This window comes from Coregonus lavaretus, assembly GCF_964263955.1.
Source record: "Coregonus lavaretus genome assembly, contig: HAP1_SCAFFOLD_473, whole genome shotgun sequence".
NCBI lineage: Eukaryota > Metazoa > Chordata > Actinopteri > Salmoniformes > Salmonidae > Coregonus > Coregonus lavaretus.
In genome coordinates this window covers 280,055-304,165 of record NW_028164230.1, presented here as the reverse complement: position 1 = coordinate 304,165, position 24,111 = coordinate 280,055, and the positions used below count along the sequence as shown (strand labels likewise).

General features: G+C 45.7%; 1 protein-coding gene across 1 annotated transcript in view; it reads right to left on the bottom strand.

Annotated features, from left to right (window-relative positions):
* LOC311117303 (A disintegrin and metalloproteinase with thrombospondin motifs 3-like) overlaps positions 1-24,111 on the bottom strand; it is a gene marked incomplete at both ends in the record, with an annotated part of 289,214 nt that overhangs the window by 9,348 nt on the left and 255,755 nt on the right. The window contains 2 exons of the mRNA XM_084192269.1: positions 6,752-6,869; positions 18,433-18,640. Of these exons, the coding sequence (XP_084048395.1) occupies positions 6,752-6,869; positions 18,433-18,640 (326 nt within the window). The remainder of the gene's footprint in view (positions 1-6,751; positions 6,870-18,432; positions 18,641-24,111) is intronic.

Here is a 24,111-nt window from a genome sequence, read left to right as displayed (position 1 = left end):
ACCGGTCAGCTGCTCCACTCTGGAGCTAGAGCAATCCGCTCCACCGGGGTCCAGTCCAGCTTTGGTCAGCGGTTCCACTCCGGAGCCAGAGCAATCTGCTCCACCGGGGTCCGGTCCAACTCCGGGCAGCGGATCCACTCCGGAGCCAGAGCAATCCGCTCCACCGGGGTCCAGTCCAGCTCCGGTCAGCCGCTCCACTCCGGAGCCAGAGCAGTCCGCTCCACCGGTGCCTGATCCAGCTCCGGTCAGCGGTTCCACTCCGGAGCCAGAGCAGTTCGATCCACCGTCGTCGGGTCCAGCTCCAGTCAGCGGTTCCAGTCCAGACCCAGACGTCAGCCCCTCTCCAGGTTTGGGGTCTCCCACACCAGGGTCCAGACAGGGCTTGGAGTATAGTGGGAGGAAGGAGAGGGGAAGCAACGCGCCGAGGTCCAGACCAGACCAGGGGCGCAACAGGGAGGCGGAGAATAAGTGGTGGTCACGCCCGGAGCCGGATCCGCCTCCGAGGCGGAATGCCCACCCGGCACCTACCCTGTTATGTTTATGTGGCGCGGTCGGAGTCCGTACCTTTGGGGGGGGGGGGGGGGGTACTGTCACGCCCCGACTCTGAGGACTCTCATTTGTTGAGTCAGGGTGTGTATTTTCTGTGTTGTGTTGTGCTATGTTGATTGTCTATGTTGAGATCTAGAATGTGTAGATCTTTGTTGGCCGGTGTGGTTCCCAATCAGAGGCAGCTGTAGCTCGTTGTCTCTGATTGGGGACCATACTTAGGCAGCCTTTTGGCACCTGTTAGTTGTGGGATCTTGTTCCGTGTGAGGTATGTTATTTTGTCTACCTTGGACTTCACGTTTCGTTTGTTGTTTTGTCGTGTGTTCAGTACGTAAATAAATATGAATGCATATCACGCTGCGCCTTGGTCCTTCTCGTTCATGAACGATCGTGACACTACCTCCATCCCATCCTCCCTAGTTATTAATCTCCCTCCCTCTCAACCACCCTAGTTAATCATATCCCTCCCTTCCTAGTTATTCATCTACAGTGAGGGAAAAGTATTTCATCCCCTGCTGATTTTGTACGTTTGCCCACTGACAAAGACATGATCAGTCTATAATTTTAATGGTAGGTTTATTTGAACAGTGAGAGACAGAATAACAAAACAAAAATCCAGAAAAACGCATGTCAAAAATGTTATAAATTGATTTGCATTTTAATGAGGGAAATAAGTATTTGACCCCTCTGCAAAACATGATTTAGCACTTGGTGGCAAAACCCTTGTTGGCAATCACAGAGGTCAGACGTTTCTTGTAGTTGGCCACCAGGTTTGCACACATCTCAGGAGGGATTTTGTCCCACTCCTCTTTGCAGATCTTCTCCAAGTCATTAAGGTTTCGAGCCTGACGTTTGGCAACTCGAACATTCAGCTCCCTCCACAGATTTTCTATGGGATTAAGGTCTGGAGACTGACTAGGCCACTCCTGGACCTTAATGTTCTTCTTCTTGAGACACTCCTTTGTTGCCTTGGCCATGTGTTTTGGGTCATTGTCATGCTGGAATACCCATCCACAACCCATTTTCAATGCCCTGACTGAGGGAAGGAGGTTCTCACCCAAGATTTGACGGTACATGGCACAGTCCATCGTCCCTTTGATGTGGTGAAGTTGTCCTGTCCCCTTAGCAGAAAAACACCCCCAAGGCATAATGTTTCCACCTCCATGTTTGACGGTGGGGATGGTGTTCTTGGGGTCATAGGCAGCATTCCTCCTCCTGCAGGATTTCAGTCCTTCACGGCGTAGTGTGTTACCAATTGTTTTCTTGGTGACTATGGTCCCAGCTGCCTTGAGATCATTGACAAGATCCTCCCGTGTATTTCTGGGCTGATTCCTCACCGTTCTCATGATCATTGCAACTCCACGGGGTGAGATCTTGCATGGAGCCCCAGGCCGAGGGAGATTGACAGTTCTTTTGTGTTTCTTCCATTTGCGAATAATCGCACCAACTGTTGTCACCTTCTCACCAAGCTGCTTGGCGATGGTCTTGTAGCCCATTCCAGCCTTGTGTACGTCTACAATCTTGTCCCTGACATCCTTGGAGAGCTCTTTGGTCTTGGCCATGGTGGAGTTTGGAATCTGATTGATTGATTGCTTCTGTGGACAGGTGTCTTTTATACAGGTAACAAACTGAGATTAGGAGCACTCTCTTTAAGAGTGTGCTCCTAATCTCAGCTCGTTACCTGTATAAAAGACACCTGGGAGCCAGAAATCTTTCTGATTGAGAGGGGGTCAAATACTTATTTCCCTCATTAAAATGCAAATCAATTTTAACATTTTTGACATGCGTTTTTTTGGATTTTTTGTTGTTGTTATTCTGTCTCTCACTGTTCAAATAAACCTACCATTAAAATTATAGACTGATCATTTCTTTGTCATTGGGCAAAAGTACAAAATCAGCAGGGGATCAAATACTTTTTTCCCTCACTGTACCTCCCTCCCTAGTTATTAATCTTCCTCCCTCCCTAGATATTCAACTCCATCCCTCCATCCCAAGTTATTCAACTCCCTCCCTCCCTAATTATTAATCTACCCCTCTCCCTCTTTAGTTATTACACTCCCTCCCTAGTTATTCAACTCCCTCCCTCAATAGCTATTAATCTCCCTCCCGCCCTCAATTGTTATTCAACTCCCTCCCTCCCTGGTTATTCAAGTACTTTCCTTCCTATCTAGTTATTCAACTACCTCACCCCCTCCCTAGTTATTAATCTCCCTCCCTGCCTCCCTCCCTAGTTGTTCAAATCCCTCCCTCCGTAGTTAACTCCCTCCCTCCCTAGTTTTTCAACTCCTTCCCTCACTCCCTCCCTAGCTATTCATCTACCTCCCTTCAGCTCAATCTCTCCCTAGTTATTCATATCCCTCCCTCTCTCACTCCCTCCCTTGTTATTCATCTCCCTCAGTAGTTATTGAAATCCCTCCCTGCCTAGTTATTCAACTCCCCCCCCCCTCTCCCTAGTTATTTAAATCCCTCCCTCCCTTCCTAGATATTCAACTCCCTGCCTCCCTCCCGCCCTAGTTATTCATCCCCCTCCCTCTCTAGTTATTCATCTCCCTCTGTAGATACTCAACTCCCTTCCTCCCTCCCTAGTTATTTAACTCCCACCCTCCCTAGTTATTAATCTACCCCTCTCACTCCCTAGTAATTCAACTTCCCCCTCTCTCTAGTTATTCATCTCCCTCCATCCCTCTTTAGTTAAACTCCCTCCCTACGTACTCAACTCCCTGCCTCCCTAGTTTTTAATCTCCGTCCCTCCCTAGATATTCAACTCCATTCCTCCATCCCTAGTTATTCAACTCCATTCCTCACTCCCTAGTTATTCAACTCCTTCCCTCATTCCCTCCTTAGCTACTCATCTATCTCCCTTCAGCTCCCTCTCTCCCTAATTATTCAACTCCATCCCTCCATCCCAAGTTATTTAACTCCCTCCCTTCTTATTCATCTCCCTCAGTAGTTATTCAAATCCCTTTAGTTATTCAACTCCATCCCTCCCTACCTCACTAGTTATTCAAATCCCTTCCTCCCTAGTTATTAATCTCCGCCCCGCCCGCCCTCCCTCCCTCCCTCCCTCCCTCCCTCTCTTTTTATTTAACTCCCTCACTCCCTTCCTAGATATTCAACTCCCTCCCTCCCTCCCTCCCTCCCTCCCTCTCTTTTTATTTAACTCCCTCACTCCCTTCCTAGATATTCAACTCCCTCCCTCCCTCCCTCCCTCCCTAGTTATTCAACTCCCTAACACCCTCCCTAGTTATTCATGTCCATCCATCCCTATATATTCATCTACCTCCCTCCCTATTTATTCATCTCTTTCCCTCTTTCACTCCCTCCCTAATTATTAATCTACCTCCCTCCCTATTTATTCAACTATATCCCTCCATTCCAAGTTATTTACCTCCCTCCATAGTTAGTAATCTCCCTCTGTAGTTCCTCAACTCCCTTCCTCCCTCCCTAGTTATTTAACTCCCACCCTCCCTAGTTATTCATCTACCCCTCTCCCTCCCTAGTAATTGAACTCCCCCCTCTCCCTATTTTTCATCTCCATCCCACTTTAGTTAAGGGTTAGGGTTAGGGTTAGGGTTAGGGTTAGACATGGGGTCTGAGAGGTTAGGGTTAGACATGGGGTCTGAGAGGTTAGGGTTAGACATGGGGTCAGGATAGGGTTAGACATGGGGTCTGAGAGGATAGGGTTAGACATGGGGTCTGAGAGGTTAGGGTTAGACATGGGGTCTGAGAGGATAGGGTTAGACATGGGGTCTGAGAGGATAGGGTTAGACATGGGGTCTGAGAGGATAGGGTTAGACATGGGGTCTGAGAGGATAGGGTTAGACATTGGGTCTGAGAGGTTAGGGTTAGACATGGGGTCTGAGAGGTTAGGGTTAGACATGGGGTCTGAGAGGTTAGGGTTAGACATGGGGTCAGGATAGGGTTAGACATGGGGTCTGAGAGGATAGGGTTAGACATGGGGTCTGAGAGGTTAGGGTTAGACATGGGGTCTGAGAGGATAGGGTTAGACATGGGGTCTGAGAGGATAGGGTTAGACATGGGGTCTGAGAGGATAGGGTTAGACATGGGGTCTGAGAGGATAGGGTTAGACATGGGGTCTGAGAGGTTAGGGTTAGACATGGGGTCTGAGAGGATAGGGTTAGACATGGGGTCTGAGAGGATAGGGTTAGACATGGGGTCTGAGAGGTTAGGGTTAGACATGGGGTCTGAGAGGATAGGGTTAGACATGGGGTCTGAGAGGATAGGGTTAGACATGGGGTCTGAGAGGATAGGGTTAGACATGGGGTCTGAGAGGATAGGGTTAGACATGGGGTCTGAGAGGATAGGGTTAGACATGGGGTCTGAGAGGATAGGGTTAGACATGGGGTCTGAGAGGATAGGGTTAGACATGGGGTCTGAGAGGTTAGGGTTAGACATGGGGTCTGAGAGGATAGGGTTAGACATGGGGTCTGAGAGGATAGGGTTAGACATGGGGTCTGAGAGGTTAGGGTTAGACATGGGGTCTGAGAGGATAGGGTTAGACATGGGGTCTGAGAGGATAGGGTTAGACATTGGGTCTGAGAGGTTAGGGTTAGACATGGGGTCTGAGAGGATAGGGTTAGACATGGGGTCTGAGAGGATAGGGTTAGACATGGGGTCTGAGAGGATAGGGCTAGACATGGGGTCTGAGAGGATAGGGTTAGGGCTCAGGCCTGGGGTTAGAATAGTTCCAGACAACAGTCCTTCAAAAGGAAAGGTCTAAAGACTAGGGTTAGGGTTAGGGTTATACTAGGGTTAGGGTTATACTAGGGTTAGGGTTAGGGTTATACTAGGGTTAGGGTTAGGGTTATACTAGGGTTAGGGTTAGGGTTATACTAGGGTTAGGGTTAGGGTTATACTAGGGTTAGGGTTAGGGTTATACTAGGGTTAGGGTTAGGGTTATACTAGGGTTAGGGTTATACTAGGGTTAGGGTTATACTAGGGTTAGGGTTATACTAGGGTTAGGGTTAGGGTTATACTAGGGTTAGGGTTAGGGTTATACTAGGGTTAGGGTTATACTAGGGTTAGGGTTATACTAGGGTTAGGGTTAGGGTTATACTAGGGTTAGTGTTAGGGTTATACTAGGGTTAGGGTTAGGGTTATACTAGGGTTAGGGTTAGGGTTATACTAGGGTTAGGGTTATACTAGGGTTAGGGTTATACTAGGGTTAGGGTTAGGGTTATACTAGGGTTAGGGTTAGGGTTATACTAGGGTTAGGGTTAGGGTTATACTAGGGTTAGGGTTATACTAGGGTTAGGGTTATACTAGGGTTAGGGTTATACTAGGGTTAGGGTTAGGGTTATACTAGGGTTAGGGTTAGGGTTATACTAGGGTTAGGGTTAGGGTTATACTAGGGTTAGGGTTAGGGTTATACTAGGGTTAGGGTTATACTAGGGTTAGGGTTATACTAGGGTTAGGGTTAGGGTTATACTAGGGTTAGGGTTATACTAGGGTTAGGGTTAGGGTTATACTAGGGTTAGGGTTAGGGTTATACTAGGGTTAGGGTTAGGGTTATACTAGGGTTAGGGTTATACTAGGGTTAGGGTTAGACTAGGGTTAGGGTTAGGGTTATACTAGGGTTAGGGTTATACTAGGGTTAGGGTTAGGGTTATACTAGGGTTAGGGTTAGGGTTATACTAGGGTTAGTGTTAGGGTTATACTAGGGTTAGGGTTAGGGTTATACTAGGGTTAGGGTTAGGGTTATACTAGGGTTAGTGTTAGGGTTATACTAGGGTTAGGGTTAGGGTTATACTAGGGTTAGGGTTAGGGTTATACTAGGGTTAGGGTTATACTAGGGTTAGGGTTATACTAGGGTTAGGGTTATACTAGGGTTAGGGTTAGGGTTATACTAGGGTTAGGGTTAGGGTTATACTAGGGTTAGGGTTAGGGTTATACTAGGGTTAGGGTTAGGGTTATACTAGGGTTAGGGTTATACTAGGGTTAGGGTTAGGGTTATACTAGGGTTAGGGTTAGGGTTATACTAGGGTTAGGGTTAGGGTTAGGGTTAGGGTTATACTAGGGTGGTGATAGCTATAAGACCTATACAACAAAAACACACACCAACATAAAAAAAAAAAATGCTAGTCAGGGTTAGTGTTTGGGTTAGTGTTATGGTTATGGTTAGGGTTAGTGTTATGGTTAAGGTTAGAGTCAGGGTTAGAGTCAATGAGTTAGGGTTGTATCTCACCGTGACAGGGTCCTGGTTTGCAGGGTCTGTGGGCATCAGGTTTCTCTCCATTACACTGATCTCCAATACGACACGTCACTAAGCGCCTCTCCACCCCCTCACCACACGTCACTGAGCACTGAAACACAGACAACACAAGACACACATAAATGACATAGTAAATACAGCACGCCTCAGTCATACTGCAATCCAGACCCCTTAGATATCAGTCACACTGCAATCCAGACACAACACTTAGTCATCAGTCAAACTGCAATCCAGACACAACACTTAGTCATCAGTCAAACTGCAATCCAGACACAACACTTAGTTATCAGTCACACTGTAATCCAGACACAACACTTAGTTATCAGTCACACTGTAATCCAGACACAACACTTAGTTATCAGTCACACTGTAATCCAGACACAACACTTAGTTATCAGTCACACTGTAATCCAGACACAACACTTAGTTATCAGTCACACTGTAATCCAGACACAACACTTAGTTATCAGTCACACTGTAATCCAGACACAACACTTAGGTGTTTTGCTGTAGTTACTGTGTGACTGATAACTAACAGCCAACGCATCAAGTCTCAGGCCCTACATACTCTGACGAGGCTCACTAAGTATCCCTCCATACCTCTGACCAGGCCCCAGTCCCCACTAAGTATCCCTCCATACCTCTGACCAGGCCCCAGTCCCCACTAAGTATCCCTCCATACCTCTGACCAGGCCCCAGTCCCCACTAAGTATCCCTCCATACCTCTGACCAGGCCCCAGTCCCCACTAAGTATCCCTCCATACCTCTGACCAGGCCCCAGTCCCCACTAAGTATCCCTCCATACCTCTGACTAGGCCCCAGTCCCCACTAAGTATCCCTCCATACCTCTGACCAGGCCCCAGTCCTCACTAAGTATCCCTCCATACCTCTGACTAGGCCCCAGTCCCCACTAAGTATCCCTCCATACCTCTGACTAGGCCCCAGTCCTCACTAAATATCCCTCCATACCTGTGACTAGACCCCAGTCCCTACCAAGTATCCTCCCATACCTCTGACTAGGACCCAGTCCTCACTAAGTATCCCTCCATACCTGTGACTAGGCCCTAGTCCTCACTAAGTATCCATTCCTGAACTTGATCAGTTTCCGCCACTGCACCAGCTTGAACCAGAAAATGGCTGCTCATTGTTAGTCTCCAGGTGAGCAAAGATTGATGCGTGTCGGAACCAGAAAGAAGGAGAATAATCATTCTCGGTGCGCCTGCCTTCTTCCACCGCGTCCAGACTTAAGACTCTCACATAACTTTGAGCACCTTTCCCCGCTGTCTTCTGCCGAACACTAAGATGGTCCCTCCATGGCTGTGGGTTCAATTTGTAATGTATATGTTGGGCTGTTGTGTTTTATTATAATGGGATTTATTAAAGTGTTTTATTTGTAATATATACAGTGGGGAGAACAAGTATTTGATACAATGCCGATTTTGCAGGTTTTCCTATTTACAAAGCATTTAGAGGTCTGTAATTTTTATAATAGGTACACTTCAACTGTGAGAGACGGAATCTAAAACAAAAATCCAGAAAATCACATTGTATGATTTTTAAATAATTAGTTTGCATTTTATTGCATGACATAAGTATTTGATCACCTACCAACCAGTAAGAATTCCGGCTCTCACAGACCTGTTAGTTTTTCTTTAAGAAGCCCTCCTGTTCTCCACTCATTACCTGTATTAACTGCACCTGTTTGAACTCGTTACCTGTATAAAAGACACCTGTCCACACACTCAATCAAACAGACTCCAACCTCTCCACAATGGCCAAGACCAGAGAGCTGTGTAAGGACATCAGGGATTAAATTGTAGACCTGCACAAGGCTGGGATGGGCTACAGGACAATAGGCAAGCAGCTTGGTGAGAAGGCAACAACTGTTGGCGCAATTATTAGAAAATGGAAGAAGTTCAAGATGACGGTCAATCACCCTCGGTCTGGGGCTCCATGCAAGATCTCACCTCGTGGGGCATCAATGATCATGAGGAAGGTGAGGGATCAGCCCAGAACTACACGGCAGGACCTGGTCAATGACCTGAAGAGAGCTGGGACCACAGTCTCAAAGAAAACCATTAGTAACACACTACGCCGTCATGGATTAAAATCCTGCAGCGCACGCAAGGTCCCCCTGCTCAAGCCAGCGCATGTCCAGGCCCGTCTGAAGTTTGCCAATGACCATCTGGATGATTCAGAGGAGGAATGGGAGAAGGTCATGTGGTCTGATGAGACAAAAATAGAGCTTTTTGGTCTAAACTCCACTCGCCGTGTTTGGAGGAAGAAGAAGGATGAGTAGAACCCCAAGAACACCATCCCAACCGTGAAGCATGGAGGTGGAAACATCATTCTTTGGGGATGCTTTTCTGCAAAGGGGACAGGACGACTGCACCGTATTGAGGGGAGGATGGATGGGGCCATGTATCGCGAGATCTTGGCCAACAACCTCCTTCCCTCAGAGCATTGAAGATGGGTCGTGGCTGGGTCTTCCAGCAAGACAACGACCCAAAACACACAGTCAGGGCAACTAAGGAGTGGCTCCGTAAGAAGCATCTCAAGGTCCTGGAATGGCCTAGCCAGTCTCCAGACCTGAACCCAATAGAAAATCTTTGGAGGGAGCTGAAAGTCCGTATTGCCCAGCGACAGATCCGAAACCTGAAGGATCTGGAGAAGGTCTGTATGGAGGTGTGGGCCAAAATCCCTGCTGTAGTGTGTGCAAACCTGGTCAAGAACTACATGAAACGTATGATCTCTGTAATTGCAAACAAAGGTTTCTGTACCAAATATTAAGTTCTGCTTTTCTGATGTATCAAATACTTATGTCATGCAATAAAATGCAAATGTATTACTTAAAAATCATACAATGTGATTTTCTGGATTTTTGTTTTAGATTCTGTCTCTCACAGTTGAAGTGTACCTATGATAAAAATTACAGACCTCTACATGCTTTGTAAGTAGGAAAACCTGCAAAATAGGCATTGTATCAAATACTTGTTCTCCCCACTGTATATAGGGCTGTTGTGGTTCATATGTAATGTATATAGATACACAACTAATCTTCTCCTTTCCCCCTTCTGATAACCAGGTGGCGAATCGCATCTCTGCATGTCTGGCAGACATATCAGTATGGATGACGGATCACCACCTCAAGCTGAACCCTGGCAAGACGGAGCTGCTCTTCCTCCCGGGGAAGGACTGCCCGTTCCATGATCTCGCCATCACAGTTGACAACTCCGCTGTGTCCTCCTCCCAGAGTGCGAAGAGCCTAGGCGTGACCCTGGACAACACCCTGTCGTTCTCCGCCAACATCAAGGCGGTGACCCGCTCCTGCAGGTTCATGCTCTACAACATTCGGAGAGTACGACCCTGCCTTACACAGGAAGCGGCACAGGTCCTAATCCAGGCACTTGTCATCTCCCGTCTGGACTACTGCAACTCGCTGTTGGCTGGCCTCCCTGCCTGTGCCATTAAACCCCTACAACTCATCCAGAATGCCGCAGCCCGTCTGGTGTTCAACCTTCCCAAGTTCTCTCACGTCACCCCCCTCCTCCGCACACTCCACTGGCTTCCAGTTGAAGCTCGCATCCGCTACAAGACCATGGTGCTTGCCTATGGAGCAGTGAGGGGAACGGCACCTCTGTACCTTCAGGCTCTGATCAGTCCCTACACCCAAACGAGGGCATTGCGTTCATCCACCTCTGGCCTGCTGGCTCCCCTTCCTCTGCGGAAGCACAGCTCCCGCTCAGCCCAGTCAAAACTGTTCGCTGCTCTGGCACCCCAATGGTGGAACAAGCTCCCTCACGACGCCAGGACAGCGGAGTCACTCACCACCTTCCGGAGACATTTGAAACCCCACCTCTTTAAGGAATACCTGGGATAGGATAAAGTAATCCTTCTAACCCCCCCCCCCCCCCAAATTGTAAAGTGGTTATCCCACTGGCTATAGGGTGAACGCACCAATTTGTGAGTCGCTCTGGCTAAGAGCGTCTGCTAAATGACGTTAATGTGCCCTTGAGCAAGGCACTTAACCCTAATTGCTCCTGTAAGTCGCTCTGGATAAGAGCGTCTGCTAAATGACTAAAATGTAAATGTAAATATGTAGGGCTGTTGTGTTTCATATGTAATGTATATGTAGGGCTGTTCTGTTTCATATGTAATGTATATGTAGGGCTGTTGGGTTTCATATGTAATGTATATGTAGGGCTGTTGGGTTTCATATGTAATGTATATGTAGGGCTGTTGGGTTTCATATGTAATGTATATGTAGGGCTGTTGGGTTTCATATGTAATGTATATGTAGGGCTGTTGTGTTTCATATGTAATGTATATGTAGGGCTGTTGGGTTTCATTTGTAATGTATATGTAGGGCTGTTGGGTTTCATTTGTAATGTATATGTAGGGCTGTTGTGGTTCATATGTAATGTATATGTAGGGCTGTTGGGTTTTATTATAGTGGGTTTTATTATAGTGGGTTTTATTATAGTGGGTTTTATTTGTAATGTATATGTAGGGCTGTTCTGTTTTATTATAGTGGGTTTTATTATAGTGGGTTTTATTATAGTGGGTTTTATTATAGTGGGATTTATTATAGTGGGTTTTATTATAGTGGGTTTTATTATAGTGGGTTTTATTTGTAATGTATATGTAGGGCTGTTCTGTTTTATTATAGTGGGATTTATTATACTGTTTTATTTGTAATTTGTAATATTGTGGCATTTTATTATAGTGGTTTTTATTTGTAAAGTATATGTAGGGCTGTTGTGTTTCATTATATTGAGCACAGTTAGAAAGATATGGCATATAGAAGCATACCAGATGGACATCATGAAAATGATTGGAGGAAATGCAGGAGTAAAAACAAACAATATATATACAGTGGGGGAAAAAAAGTATTTAGTCAGCCACCAATTGTGCAAGTTCTCCCACTTAAAAAGATGAGAGGCCTGTAATTTTCATCATAGGTACACGTCAACTATGACAGACAAATTGAGATTTTTTTTTCTCCAGCAAATCACATTGTAGGATTTTTAATGAATTTATTTGCAAATTATGGTGGAAAATAAGTATTTGGTCACCTACAAACAAGCAAGTTTCTGGCTCTCACAGACCTGTAACTTCTTCTTTAAGAGGCTCCTCTGTCCTCCACTCGTTACCTGTATTAATGGCACCTGTTTGAACTTGTTATCAGTATCTGTCCACAACCTCAAACAGTCACACTCCAAACTCCACTATGGCCAAGACCAAAGAGCTGTCAAAGGACACCAGAAACAAAATTGTAGACCTGCACCAGGCTGGGAAGACTGAATCTGCAATAGGTAAGCAGCTTGGTTTGAAGAAATCAACTGTGGGAGCAATTATTAGGAAATGGCAGACTTAAAAGACCACTGATAATCTCCCTCGATCTGGGGCTCCACGCAAGATCTCACCCCGTGGGGTCAAAATGATCACAAGAACGGTGAGCAAAAATCCCAGAACCATACGGGGGGGACCTAGTGAATGACCTGCAGAGAGCTGGGACCAAAGTAACAAAGTCTACCATCAGTAACACACTATGCCGCCAGGGACTCAAATCCTGCAGTGCCAGACGTGTCCCCCTGCTTAAGCCAGTACATGTCCAGGTCCGTCTGAAGTTTGCTAGAGTGCATTTGGATGATCCAGAAGAGGATTGGGAGATTGCTAATTATGGTGGAAAATAAGTATTTGGTCACCTACAAACAAGCAAGATTTCTGGCTCTCACAGACCTGTAACTTCTTCTTTAAGAGGCTCCTCTGTCCTCCACTCGTTACCTGTATTAATGGCACCTGTTTGAACTTGTTATCAGTATAAAAGACATCTGTCCACAACCTCAAACAGTCACACTCCAAACTCCACTATGGCCAAGACTAAAGAGCTGTCAAAGGACACCAGAAACAAAATTGTAGACCTGCACCAGGCTGGGAAGACTGAATCTGCAATAGGTAAGCAGCTAAGGTGGGCATGCAGCCAGGACGGAGTGTGCCGGCTCAACGCTCGTGGCCTCCAGTACCCCTCCTCGGTCCCGGATATCCTGCGCCAGTGCCACGTGCTGTAGTGTCAGTACGAGTGCACAGCCCTGTACGTCCTGTGCTGATGCCTCACACAGAGTGTGTGGAAATAGGCATTCAGCCAGGACGGGTTGTGTCAGCTCTCCGTTCCAGACCTCCAGTCCGTCTCCACAGTCCAGCCCGGCCTGTTCCTGTCCCTCGCACCAAGCCTGTGGTGCGCGTCGTCAGCCCGGTCCGGCCTGTTCCTGCTCCCCGCACCAAGCCAGTGGTGCGCTGTCCCTCGCACCAAGACTGTGGTGCGCGTCGCCAGCCCGGTCCGGCCTGTTCCTGCTCCCCGCACCAAGCCAGTGGTGCGCGTCGCCAGCCCGGTCCGGCCTGTTCCTGCTCCCCGCACCAGGCCAGTGGTGCGTGTCGCCAGCCCGGTCCGGCCCGTTCCTGCTCTCCGCACCAAGCCAGTGGTGCGCGTCGCCAGCCCGGTCCGGCCTGTTCCTATTCCCCGCACCAAGCCTGTGGTGCGCGTCGCCAGCCCGGTCCGGCCTGTTCCTGCTCCCCGCACCAAGCCAGTGGTGCGCGTCGTCAGCCCGGTCCGTTCCTGCTCCCCGCACCAAGCCAGTGGTGCGCGTCGTCAGTCCGGCACGGTCCGTGCCTGTTCCACCGGTACCTGGTCCGGCACCGGTCAGCTGCTTCACACCGGAGCCAGAGCAATCCGCTCCACCGATGTCCAGTCCAGCTCCGGCCAGCGGGGCCAGACCAGACCAGGGGCGCTACGGGGGGGTAGAGAGAGAGTGGTGGTCACGCCCGGAGCCGGATCCGCCTCCGAGGCGGAATGCCCACCCGGCCCCTACCCTCTTGTGTTTGGTTGGCGAGGTCGCAGTCCGCGCCTTTGGGGGGGGGGGTACTGTCACGCCCTGGCTCTGGGGACTCTTATATGTTGAGCCAGGGTGTGGATTTTCTATGTGTTATTTTCTATGTTTTGTTCTAGTTCGTGTATTTCTATGTTGGCCAGGGTGGTTCCCAATCAGAGGCAGCTGTAGCTTGTTGTCTCTGATTGGGGACCATACTTAGGCAGCCTGTTTGGCACTGTTTATTGTGGGATCTTGTTCCGGAAGGTTTGTGTTCAACCCAGGACTTCACGTATCGTTTGTTTTGGTTTGTGTTGTGTACTGCAATAAAATAATGTACGCATATCACGCTGCGCCTTGGTCCGCTTCATCTTATAACGATCGTGACACAAGTCCGGATATTGTGACTGCTACTCCAAGTATATATATATATATACAGTATATACAGTGCATTCGGAAAGTATTCAGACCCCTTGACTTTTTCCACATTTTGTTACGTTACAGCCTTATTCTAAAATGAATTAAATTTAATATTTTCCTCATCAATCTACACACAATACCCCATAATGACAAAGCACATTTTTTAATTAAAAAAAAAATGTGTACATAAAAAAAAACGGACAAATCACATTTACATAAGTATTCTGTACTTTGCTCCGTTCATCTTTCCCTCAATCCTGACTAGTCTTCCAGTCCCTGCTGCTGAAAAACATCCTCACAGCATGATGCTGCCACCACCATGCTTCACCGTAGGGATGGTGCCAGGTTTCCTCCAGACGTGACGCTTGGAATTCAGGCCAAAGAGTTCAATCTTGGTTTCATCAGACCAGAGAATCTTGTTTCTCATTGTCTGAGACTACTTTTAGATGCCTTTTAGCAAACTCCAAGCGGGCTGTCATGTGCCTTTTACTGAGTGGCTTCCGTCTGGCCACTACCATAAAGGTCTGATTGGTGGAGTGCTGCATAGATGGTTGTCCTTCTGGAAGGTTCAACAGAGGAACTCTGGAGCTCTGTCAGCGTGACCGTCGGATTCTTGGTCACCTCCCTGACCAAGGCCCTTCTCCCCCGATTGCTTAGTTTAGCTGGGTGGCCAGCTCTAGGAATTGTCTTGGTGGTTCCAAACTTCTTCCATTTAAGAATAATGGAGGCCACTGTGTTCTTGGGGACCTTCAATGCTGCAGAAATGTTTTGGTACCCTTCCCCAGATCTGTGCCTCGACACAATCCTGTCTCGGAGCTCTACGGACAATTCCTTCGACCTCATAGCTTGGTTTTTGCTCTGACATGCACTGTAATCTGTGGGTCCTTATATAGACAGGTGTGTGCCTTTCCAAATCATGTCCAATCAATTGAATTTACCACAGGTGGACTCCAATCAAGCTGTAGAAACATCTCAAGGATGATCAATGGAAAAGGATGCACCTGAGCTCAATTTCGAGTCTCATAGCAAAGGGTCTGAATAATTATGTAAATAAGGTATTTCTGTTTTTTATTTTTAATAAATTTACAAAAATAAATAAAAACCTGTTTTCACTTTGTCATTATAGGGCATTGTGTGTAGATTGATGAGGACAGTTTTAATTGAATCCATTTTAGAATAAGTCTGTAACGTAACAAAATGTGGAAAACGTCAAGGGGTCTGAATACTTTCCGAATGCACTGTATATATATATATATATATATATATATATATATATATATATATATATATATATATATATATATATATATATATATATACACACACAAACTATTTATACTCCGGACTCCAACATTGCTCGTCCTAATATTTCTATCTTTTATTCTTTTACTTTTTCGTGTGTATTGTTAGATATTAGTGCACTGTTGGAGCTAGGAACACAAGCATTTTGCTACACCTGCAATAACAACTGATAAATATGTGTATGTGACCAATGCAATTTGATTTGATTGTAAATAACAATTTGTTCTTCATTGACTTACAGATAGTTTACCTCGTTTGTTGCAATGCCAGATGCCATGTTTGGCGTAAACGAAACACTGCCTTTAAACAGAAGAACCTCTTACCAACCGTAAAGCATGGAGGCGGTGGCATTATGGTTTGGGGCTGCTTTGCTGCCTCAGGGCCAACTTGCCATCATTGAGTCAACCATTAATTCTATATTGTACCAGAGAATTCTTGAGGAGAATATGAGGCCATCTGTCAAAAAGCTGAAGCTGAACCGGACATGGATCTTGCAACAGGACAATGATCCAAAACACAAAAGCAAAGCTACAACACAATGGCTCAAAAAGAAGAAATGGAGGGTTATGGAATGGCCGAGTCAAAGCCCAGATCTCAATCCTATCGAAATGCTGTGGGGAGACTTGAAGCGGGCCATGTATGCAAGAAAGCCCTCGAACATGACACAGTTGAAGCAGTACTGTAAAGAAGAGTGGGCAAAAATTCCTCCCAGTCGATGTAAGAGACTGATAGACAGTTACAAGAAACGTCTACATTAAGTTATTTCAGCCAAAAGGGGGCAACACAAGCTATTGAAGCTAGGGGTGTACTTATTTTTCCCGAACTATGGAATTGCATTTCTGTAAATTTTTGATGAATAAATGATTACAAAGTATAATCTTTCAGTGCCATTTGTTAAATTAGGTTACCTTTATCTGTCAATAGTGTTGAAGTGAAGATTACATATCCATCTGTCCAAATATGTCCCAAAAACAAAATGGCAACTTTCCATGGGGTGTTAGGGTTAGGGTTAGGTACTATAGAGATACCAGGACAGAGTCTTAATGAAAATTAATCTGTGTACTAACCCTAACCCTAACCCTCACCCTAACCCTAACCCTCACCCTCACCCTAACCCTAACCCTCACCCTCACCCTAACCCTAACCCTCACCCTCACCCTCATCCTAACCCTAACCCTAACCCTTTCCATGGGGTGTACTTACTTTTTCACGACTGTAAGTATTCAGACCCTTTACTCAGTACTTTGTTGAAGCACCATTGGCAGTAATTACTGTCTCGAGTCTTCTTTGGTATGACTCTACAAGCTTGGCACACCTGTATTTGGGGAGTTTCTCCCATTCTTCTCTGCAGATCCTCTCAAGCTCTGTTAGGTTGGATGGGGAGCGTTGCTGCACATCTATTTTCAGGTGTATCCAGAGATGTTCGATCAGGTTCATGTCCAGGCTCTCCTGGGCCACTCAAGGACATTCAGAGACTTGTCCCGAAGCCACTCCTGCAGTGTCTTGGCTGTGTGCTTAGGGTCGTTGTCCTGTAGGAAGGTGAACCTTCGCCCCAGTCTGAGGTCCTGAGAGCTCTGGAGCAGGTTTTCATCAAGGATCTCTCTGTACTTCGCTCCGTTCATCTTTCCCTCGATCCTGACTAGCCTCCCAGTCCCTGCCGCTGAAAAACATCCCCACAGCATGATGCTGCCACCACCATGCTTCACCATAGGGATGGTGCCAGGTTTCCTCCAGACTTCACGCTTGGCATTCAGGCCAAAGAGTTCAATCTTGGTTTCATCAGACTAAAGAATCTTGTTTCTCATGGTCTGAGAGTCCTTTAGGTGCCTTTTGGCAAACTCCAAGAGGCTGTCATGTGCCTTTTACTGAGGAGTGGCTTCCGTCTGGCCACTCTACCATAAAGGATTGATTGGTGGAGTGCTGCAGAGATGGTTGTCCTTCTGGAAGGTTCTCTCATTTCCACAGAGGAACTCTGGAGCTCTGTCAGAGTGACCATCGGGTTCTTGGTCACCTCCCTGACCAAGGCCCTTCTCCCCCGATTGCTCAGTTTGGCTGAGCGGCCAGCTCTAGGAAGAGTCTATGTGGTTCCAAACTTCTTCCATTAAAGAATGATGGAGGCCACTGTTTTCCCGGGGACTTTCAATGCTGCAGACATTTTTTTGGTACCCTTCCCCAGATCTGTGCCTCGAAAAAATCCTGTCTCGGAGCTCTACGGACAATTCCTTCGACCTCATGGCTTGGATTTTGCTCTGACATGCACTGTCAACTGTGGGACATTATGTAGACAGGTGTGTGCCTTTCCAAAACATGTCCAATCAATTGAATTTACCACAGGTGGACTCTAATAAAGTTGTAGAAAAATATCAATGATGATCAATGGAAACAGGATGCACCTGAGCTCAATTTCGAGTCTCATAGCAAAGGGTCTGAATACTTATGTAAATAAGGTATTTTCAGTTTTTTATATTCCATAAATGTGCAGAAATTTCTACAAACCTGTTTTCTCTTTGTCATTATGGGGTATTGTGAGGACACAAAATAAGTTAATCCATTTTAGAATAAGGCTGCAACGTAACAACATCTGAATACTTCCGAATGCACTGTATAACACACTAAATCTGACCAGGCATAACCATAACTCAATACCTCTGACCAGGCATAACCATAACTCATTACCTCTGACCAGGCATAACCATAACTCATTACCTCTGACCAGTAACCACTAAGGCATATCTCATTACCTCTGACCAGGCATAACCATATCTCATTACCTCTGACCAGTAACCACTAAGGCATATCTCATTACCTCTGACCAGTAACCACTAAGGCATATCTCATTACCTCTGACCAGTAACCACTAAGGCATATCTCATTACCTCTGACCAGGCATAACCATAACTCATTACCTCTGACCAGTAACCACTAAGGCATATCTCATTACCTCTGACCAGTAACCACTAAGGCATATCTCATTACCTCTGACCAGGCATAACCATATCTCATTACCTCTGAGCATGTATAACTATATTTCTTTACCTCTGACCAGACATAAGTATAACTCATTACCTCTGACCAGGCCCCAGGCCTCCAGTGTGCAGGGCAGGGCAGTCTGTTACAGGGCCGTCTGCTCTCTGGTTTCTCCCCGCTGCAGTACTTGCTGTGGACTGAGCGGTTGGTCCCCTCATTAAGGAACTGGACACAGCGAACCGTCCGGATTTGGAAACCCAGATTGCCACAAGTCTTAGTGCAGTGCTCCCAATCCTCTGAGATCCATCTGGAGAGATAATAACAACCACAGTTAGAACAGGATAGAAGCAATAGAGGAACCATAGAGGGCCAACCATAGAGGACCCATAGAGGCACCATAGAGGAACAACCATAGAGGAACAACCATAGAGGGACAACCATAGAGGAACCATAGAGGAACAACCATAGAGTGACAACCATAGAGGACCCATAGAGGAACCATAGAGGCACCATAGAGGAACAACCATAGAGGAACAACCATAGAGGGACAACCATAGAGGAACCATAGAGGAACAACCATAGAGTGACAACCATAGAGGAACCATAGAGGAACAACCATAGAGGAACAACCATAGAGGCACCATAGAGGAACAACCATAGAGGAACCATAGAGGAACAACCATAGAGGAACCATAGAGGTACAACCATAGAGGAACCATAGAGGAACCATAGAGGAACAACCATAGAGGAACCATAGAGGAACAACCATAGAGGAACAACCATAGAGGAACCATAGAGGCACCATAGAGGTACAACCATAGAGGAACCATAGAGGAACCATAGAGGAACAACCATAGAGGAACCATAGAGGAACAACCATAGAGGAACCATAGAGGCACCATAGAGGTACAACCATAGAGGAACCATAGAGGAACCATAGAGGAACAACCATAGAGGGACAACCATAGAGGGACAACCATAGAGGGACAACCATAGAGGAACCATAGAGGAACCATAGAGGTACCATAGAGGAACAACCATAGAGGAACCATAGAGGGCCCATAGAGGAACAACCATAGAGGACCCATAGAGGACCCATAGAGGAACAACCATAGAGGAACAACCATAGAGGACCCATAGAGGGACCATAGAGGAACAACCATAGAGGAACAACCATAGAGGAACAACCATAGAGGAACAATAGAGGGCCCATAGAGGAACAACCATAGAGGACCCATAGAGGAACCATAGAGGGCCCATAGAGGACCCATAGAGGACCCATAGAGGAACAACCATAGTGTGACAACCATAGAGTGTGTGGTGGAAATTAAATATTAATTACATACTATACTGTTTAATTAGACATACTATGCTGTTTTTACTTAAGATAATAATCTATTGTTATATGTTAGTATTTTTACTGATACAGGCTTATCTTGTGTGACTTAGTCATAAATCTGAGCGTCCAGATTTATGAGCTGCTTGGGTGCGACCACATTATGGAACCTCTTGTGTTTACGATCGGCAGGAATTCAGCTATATGGGAAGTGCAGTGAGGAACAGAGAGTGGTGGCGATATCAGCTTAATTGATCTACACAGACGAGCTAAATTACTTTTTACAACTCTGTTCCCAGGGCCTGTTTCTGCACATCTGCTAACTGTCAAAGATAAAAGGATGTACTTTCTATGAAAGGCGAAAGATAGCTCTGTTCATTAAACTTTTCAACTCTGAACTATTCAGTGATGGTTGATTGCTTCATTTTTGCAAATCTTATAATAAAGTTATTTGAAGAATACAGTCTCTCTCCCTTTGGTTAGAATTACCACCACTATTGGTGACGAGGATGGGATGTTAACTCCGATTGCTGAATGCTCCCAAGGAGACCGAGGTTAACTGCACGCAGGAGCTGCGTTAGACGTGGCTCAGGGAGCCCCACACTCGGAGCAGAAAAGGGACCCGCCTCAGACCGGTAGGGGGTGTCAGTGAGTGGATACGCCATTCCGAACATATAGAGTTAAGGGTGAGACTGATTATCTTAAAACACAACCTCCAATTGGGGAATGTTCTGGGAACTTTTAAAATCCTGTTCTAAGAACTTTTAGAAAATCCTGTTCTAGGAATAGGTCACGTGTTGGAGATACCAGGACAGAGTCCTGATGAAAGGGTTAGGGTTAGGGTTAGGTACTATAGAGATAACCAGGACAGAGTCCTGATGAAAGGGTTAGGGTTAGGGTTAGGTACTATAGAGATAACCAGGACAGAGTCCTAATGAAAGGGTTAGGGTTAGGTACTATAGAGATACCAGGACAGAGTCCTGATGAAAGGGTTAGGGTTAGGGTTAGGTACTATAGAGATAACCAGGACAGAGTCCTAATGAAAGGGTTAGGGTTAGGTACTATAGAGATACCAGGACAGAGTCCTGATGAAAGGGTTAGGGTTAGGGTTAGGTACTATAGAGATAACCAGGACAGAGTCCTGATGAAAGGGTTAGGGTTAGGGTTAGGTACTATAGAGATAACCAGGACAGAGTCCTGATGAAAGGGTTAGGGTTAGGGACTATAGAGATAACCAGGACAGAGTCCTGATGAAAGGGTTAGGGTTAGGGTTAGGTACTATAGAGATAACCAGGACAGAGTCCTGATGAAAGGGTTAGGGTTAGGGTTAGGTACTATAGAGATAACCAGGACAGAGTCCTAATGAAAGGGTTAGGGTTAGGTACTATAGAGATAACCAGGACAGAGTCCTAATGAAAGGGTTAGGGTTAGGTACTATAGAGATAACCAGGACAGAGTCCTGATGAAAGGGTTAGGGTTAGGGTTAGGTACTATAGAGATAACCAGGACAGAGTCCTAATGAAAGGGTTAGGGTTAGCGTTAGGTACTATAGAGATAACCAGGACAGAGTCCTGATGAAAGGGTTAGGGTTAGGGTTAGGTACTATAGAGATAACCAGGACAGAGTCCTAATGAAAGGGTTAGGGTTAGGTACTATAGAGATAACCAGGACAGAGTCCTAATGAAAGGGTTAGGGTTAGGTACTATAGAGATAACCAGGACAGAGTCCTAATGAAAGGGTTAGGGTTAGGTACTATAGAGATAACCAGGACAGAGTCCTAATGAAAGGGTTAGGGTTAGGTACTATAGAGATAACCAGGACAGAGTCCTAATGAAAGGGTTAGGGTTAGGTACTATAGAGATAACCAGGACAGAGTCTTAATGAAAGGGTTAGGTTTAGGGTTAGGTACTATAGAGATAACCAGGACAGAGTCCTGATGAAAGGGTTAGGGTTAGGGTTAGGTACTATAGAGATAACCAGGACAGAGTCCTGATGAAAGGGTTAGGGTTAGGGACTATAGAGATAACCAGGACAGAGTCCTGATGAAAGGGTTAGGGTTAGGGTTAGGTACTATAGAGATAACCAGGACAGAGTCCTGATGAAAGGGTTAGGTTTAGGGTTAGGTACTATAGAGATAACCAGGACAGAGTCCTAATGAAAGGGTTAGGGTTAGGTACTATAGAGATACCAGGACAGAGTCCTAATGAAAGGGTTAGGGTTAGGGTTAGGTACTATAGAGATAACCAGGACAGAGTCCTAATGAAAGGGTTAGGGTTAGGGTTAGGTACTATAGAGATAACCAGGACAGAGTCCTAATGAAAGGGTTAGGGTTAGGTACTATAGAGATACCAGGACCACGTCCTGAAGAAATATGCCATGGGTTATGATCGTAAGATGTAAATGAATGAGCTATGTGATTCCAGGACAGGGTCCTGAAGCACAAGTCAAAAATATTCCTGCAGGTTAGAAAAACATTACAATGAATTAATCTGTGTACTGGGTTAGGGTTAGGGTTAGGGTTAAACAGGTAACAACTGGTAAAACAGTTGGTTATGATTGGGAAACCAGCTATAAATTTAAACCTACATGGGAAATTTGCATAACTACCATGTGGGTATAAAATGTAAAATTACATAGAATAAAAAAGTATATATATAGTACAAGTCAAAAGTTTGGACACAACTACTCATTCAAGGGTTTTTCTTTATTTGTACTATTTTGTACATTGTAGAATAACAGTGAAGACATCCAAACTATGAAATAACACATATGGAATCATGTAGTAACCAAAAATATATATTTTATATTTGAGATTCTTCAAATAGCCATCCTTTGCCTTGATGACAGCTTTGCAAACTCTTGGCATTCTCTCAACCAGCTTCACCTGGAATGCTTTTCCAACAGTCTTGAAGGAGATCCCACGTATGCTGAGCACTTGTTGGCTGCTTTTCCTTCACTCCCAAACCATCTCAATTGGGTTGAGGTCGGGGATGTGGAGGACTCTCTTTGGTCAAATAGCCCTTACACAGCCTGGAGGTGTGTTGGGTCATTGTCCTGTTGCAAAACAAATTATAGTCCTACTAAGCCCAAACCAGATGGGATGGCATATTGCTGCAGAATGCTGTGGTAGCCATGCTGGTTAAGTGGGCCTTGAATTCTAAATAAATCACAGTGTCACCAGCAAAGCACCCCCACACCATAACACCTCCTCCTCCATGCTTTACGGTAGGAACTACAAATGCGGAGATCATCCGTTCACCCACACTGCGTCTCACAAAGACACGGCGGTTGGAACCAATTTGGACTCCAGACCAAAGGACACATTTCCACTGGTCTAATGTCCACTGCTCGTGTTTCTTGGCCCAAGCAGGTCTCTTCTTCTTATTGGTGTCTTTTATTAGTGGTTTCTTTGCAGAAATTTGACCATGAAGGTCTGATTCACACAGTCCCATCTGAACAGTTGATGTTGAGATGTGTCTGTGACTTCAACTCTGTGAAGCATTTATTTGGGCTGCAATTTCTGAGGCTGGTAACTCTAATGAACTTATCGTCTGCAGCAGAGGTAACTCTGGGTCTTCCATTCCTGTGGCGGTCCACATGAGAGCCAGTTTCATCATAGCGCTTGATGGTTTTTGCGACTGCACTTGAAGAAACTTTAAAAGTTCTTGAAATGTTCCATGTTGACTGACCTTCATGTCTTAAAGTAATGATGGACTGTCGTTTTTCTTTGATTATTTGAGCTGTTCTTGCCATAATATGGACTTGGTCTTTTACCAAATAGGGCTATCTTCTGTATACCCCCCTACCTTGTCACAACACAACTGATTGGCTTAAACGCATTAAGAAGGAAAGAAATTCCACAAATTAACTTACCTGGGGCGGCAGGTAGCTTAGTGGTTAAGAGCGTTGTGCCAGTAACCGAAAGGTCGCTGGTTCTAATCCCCGAGCGGACTAGGTGAAAAATCTGTCGATGTGCCCTTGAGCAAGGCACTTAACCCTAATTGCTCCTGTAAGTCGCTCTGGATAAGAGCGTCTGCTAAATGACTCAAATGTAAGAAGGCACACCTGTTAATTGAAATGCATTCCAGGTGACTAACTCATGAAGCTGGTTGAGAGAATGCCAAGAGTGTACAAAGCTGTCATCAAGGCTGGGTGGCTATTTGAAGAATTTCTAATCTAAAATATATTTTGATTTGTTTAACACTTTTTTGGTTACTACATGATTCCATATGTGTTATTTCATAGTTTTGATGTCTTCACTATTATTTTACATTTTAGTCATTTAGCAGACGCTCTTATCCAGAGCGACTTACAGTTGGTGAATACATTTATTTTATTTTATTTTTTAATCTTTATTTATTTTATTTTTAATTTTTTTATACTGGCCCCCCGTGGAAATCGAACCCACAACCAACTGAGCTACATCCCTGCCGGCCATTCCC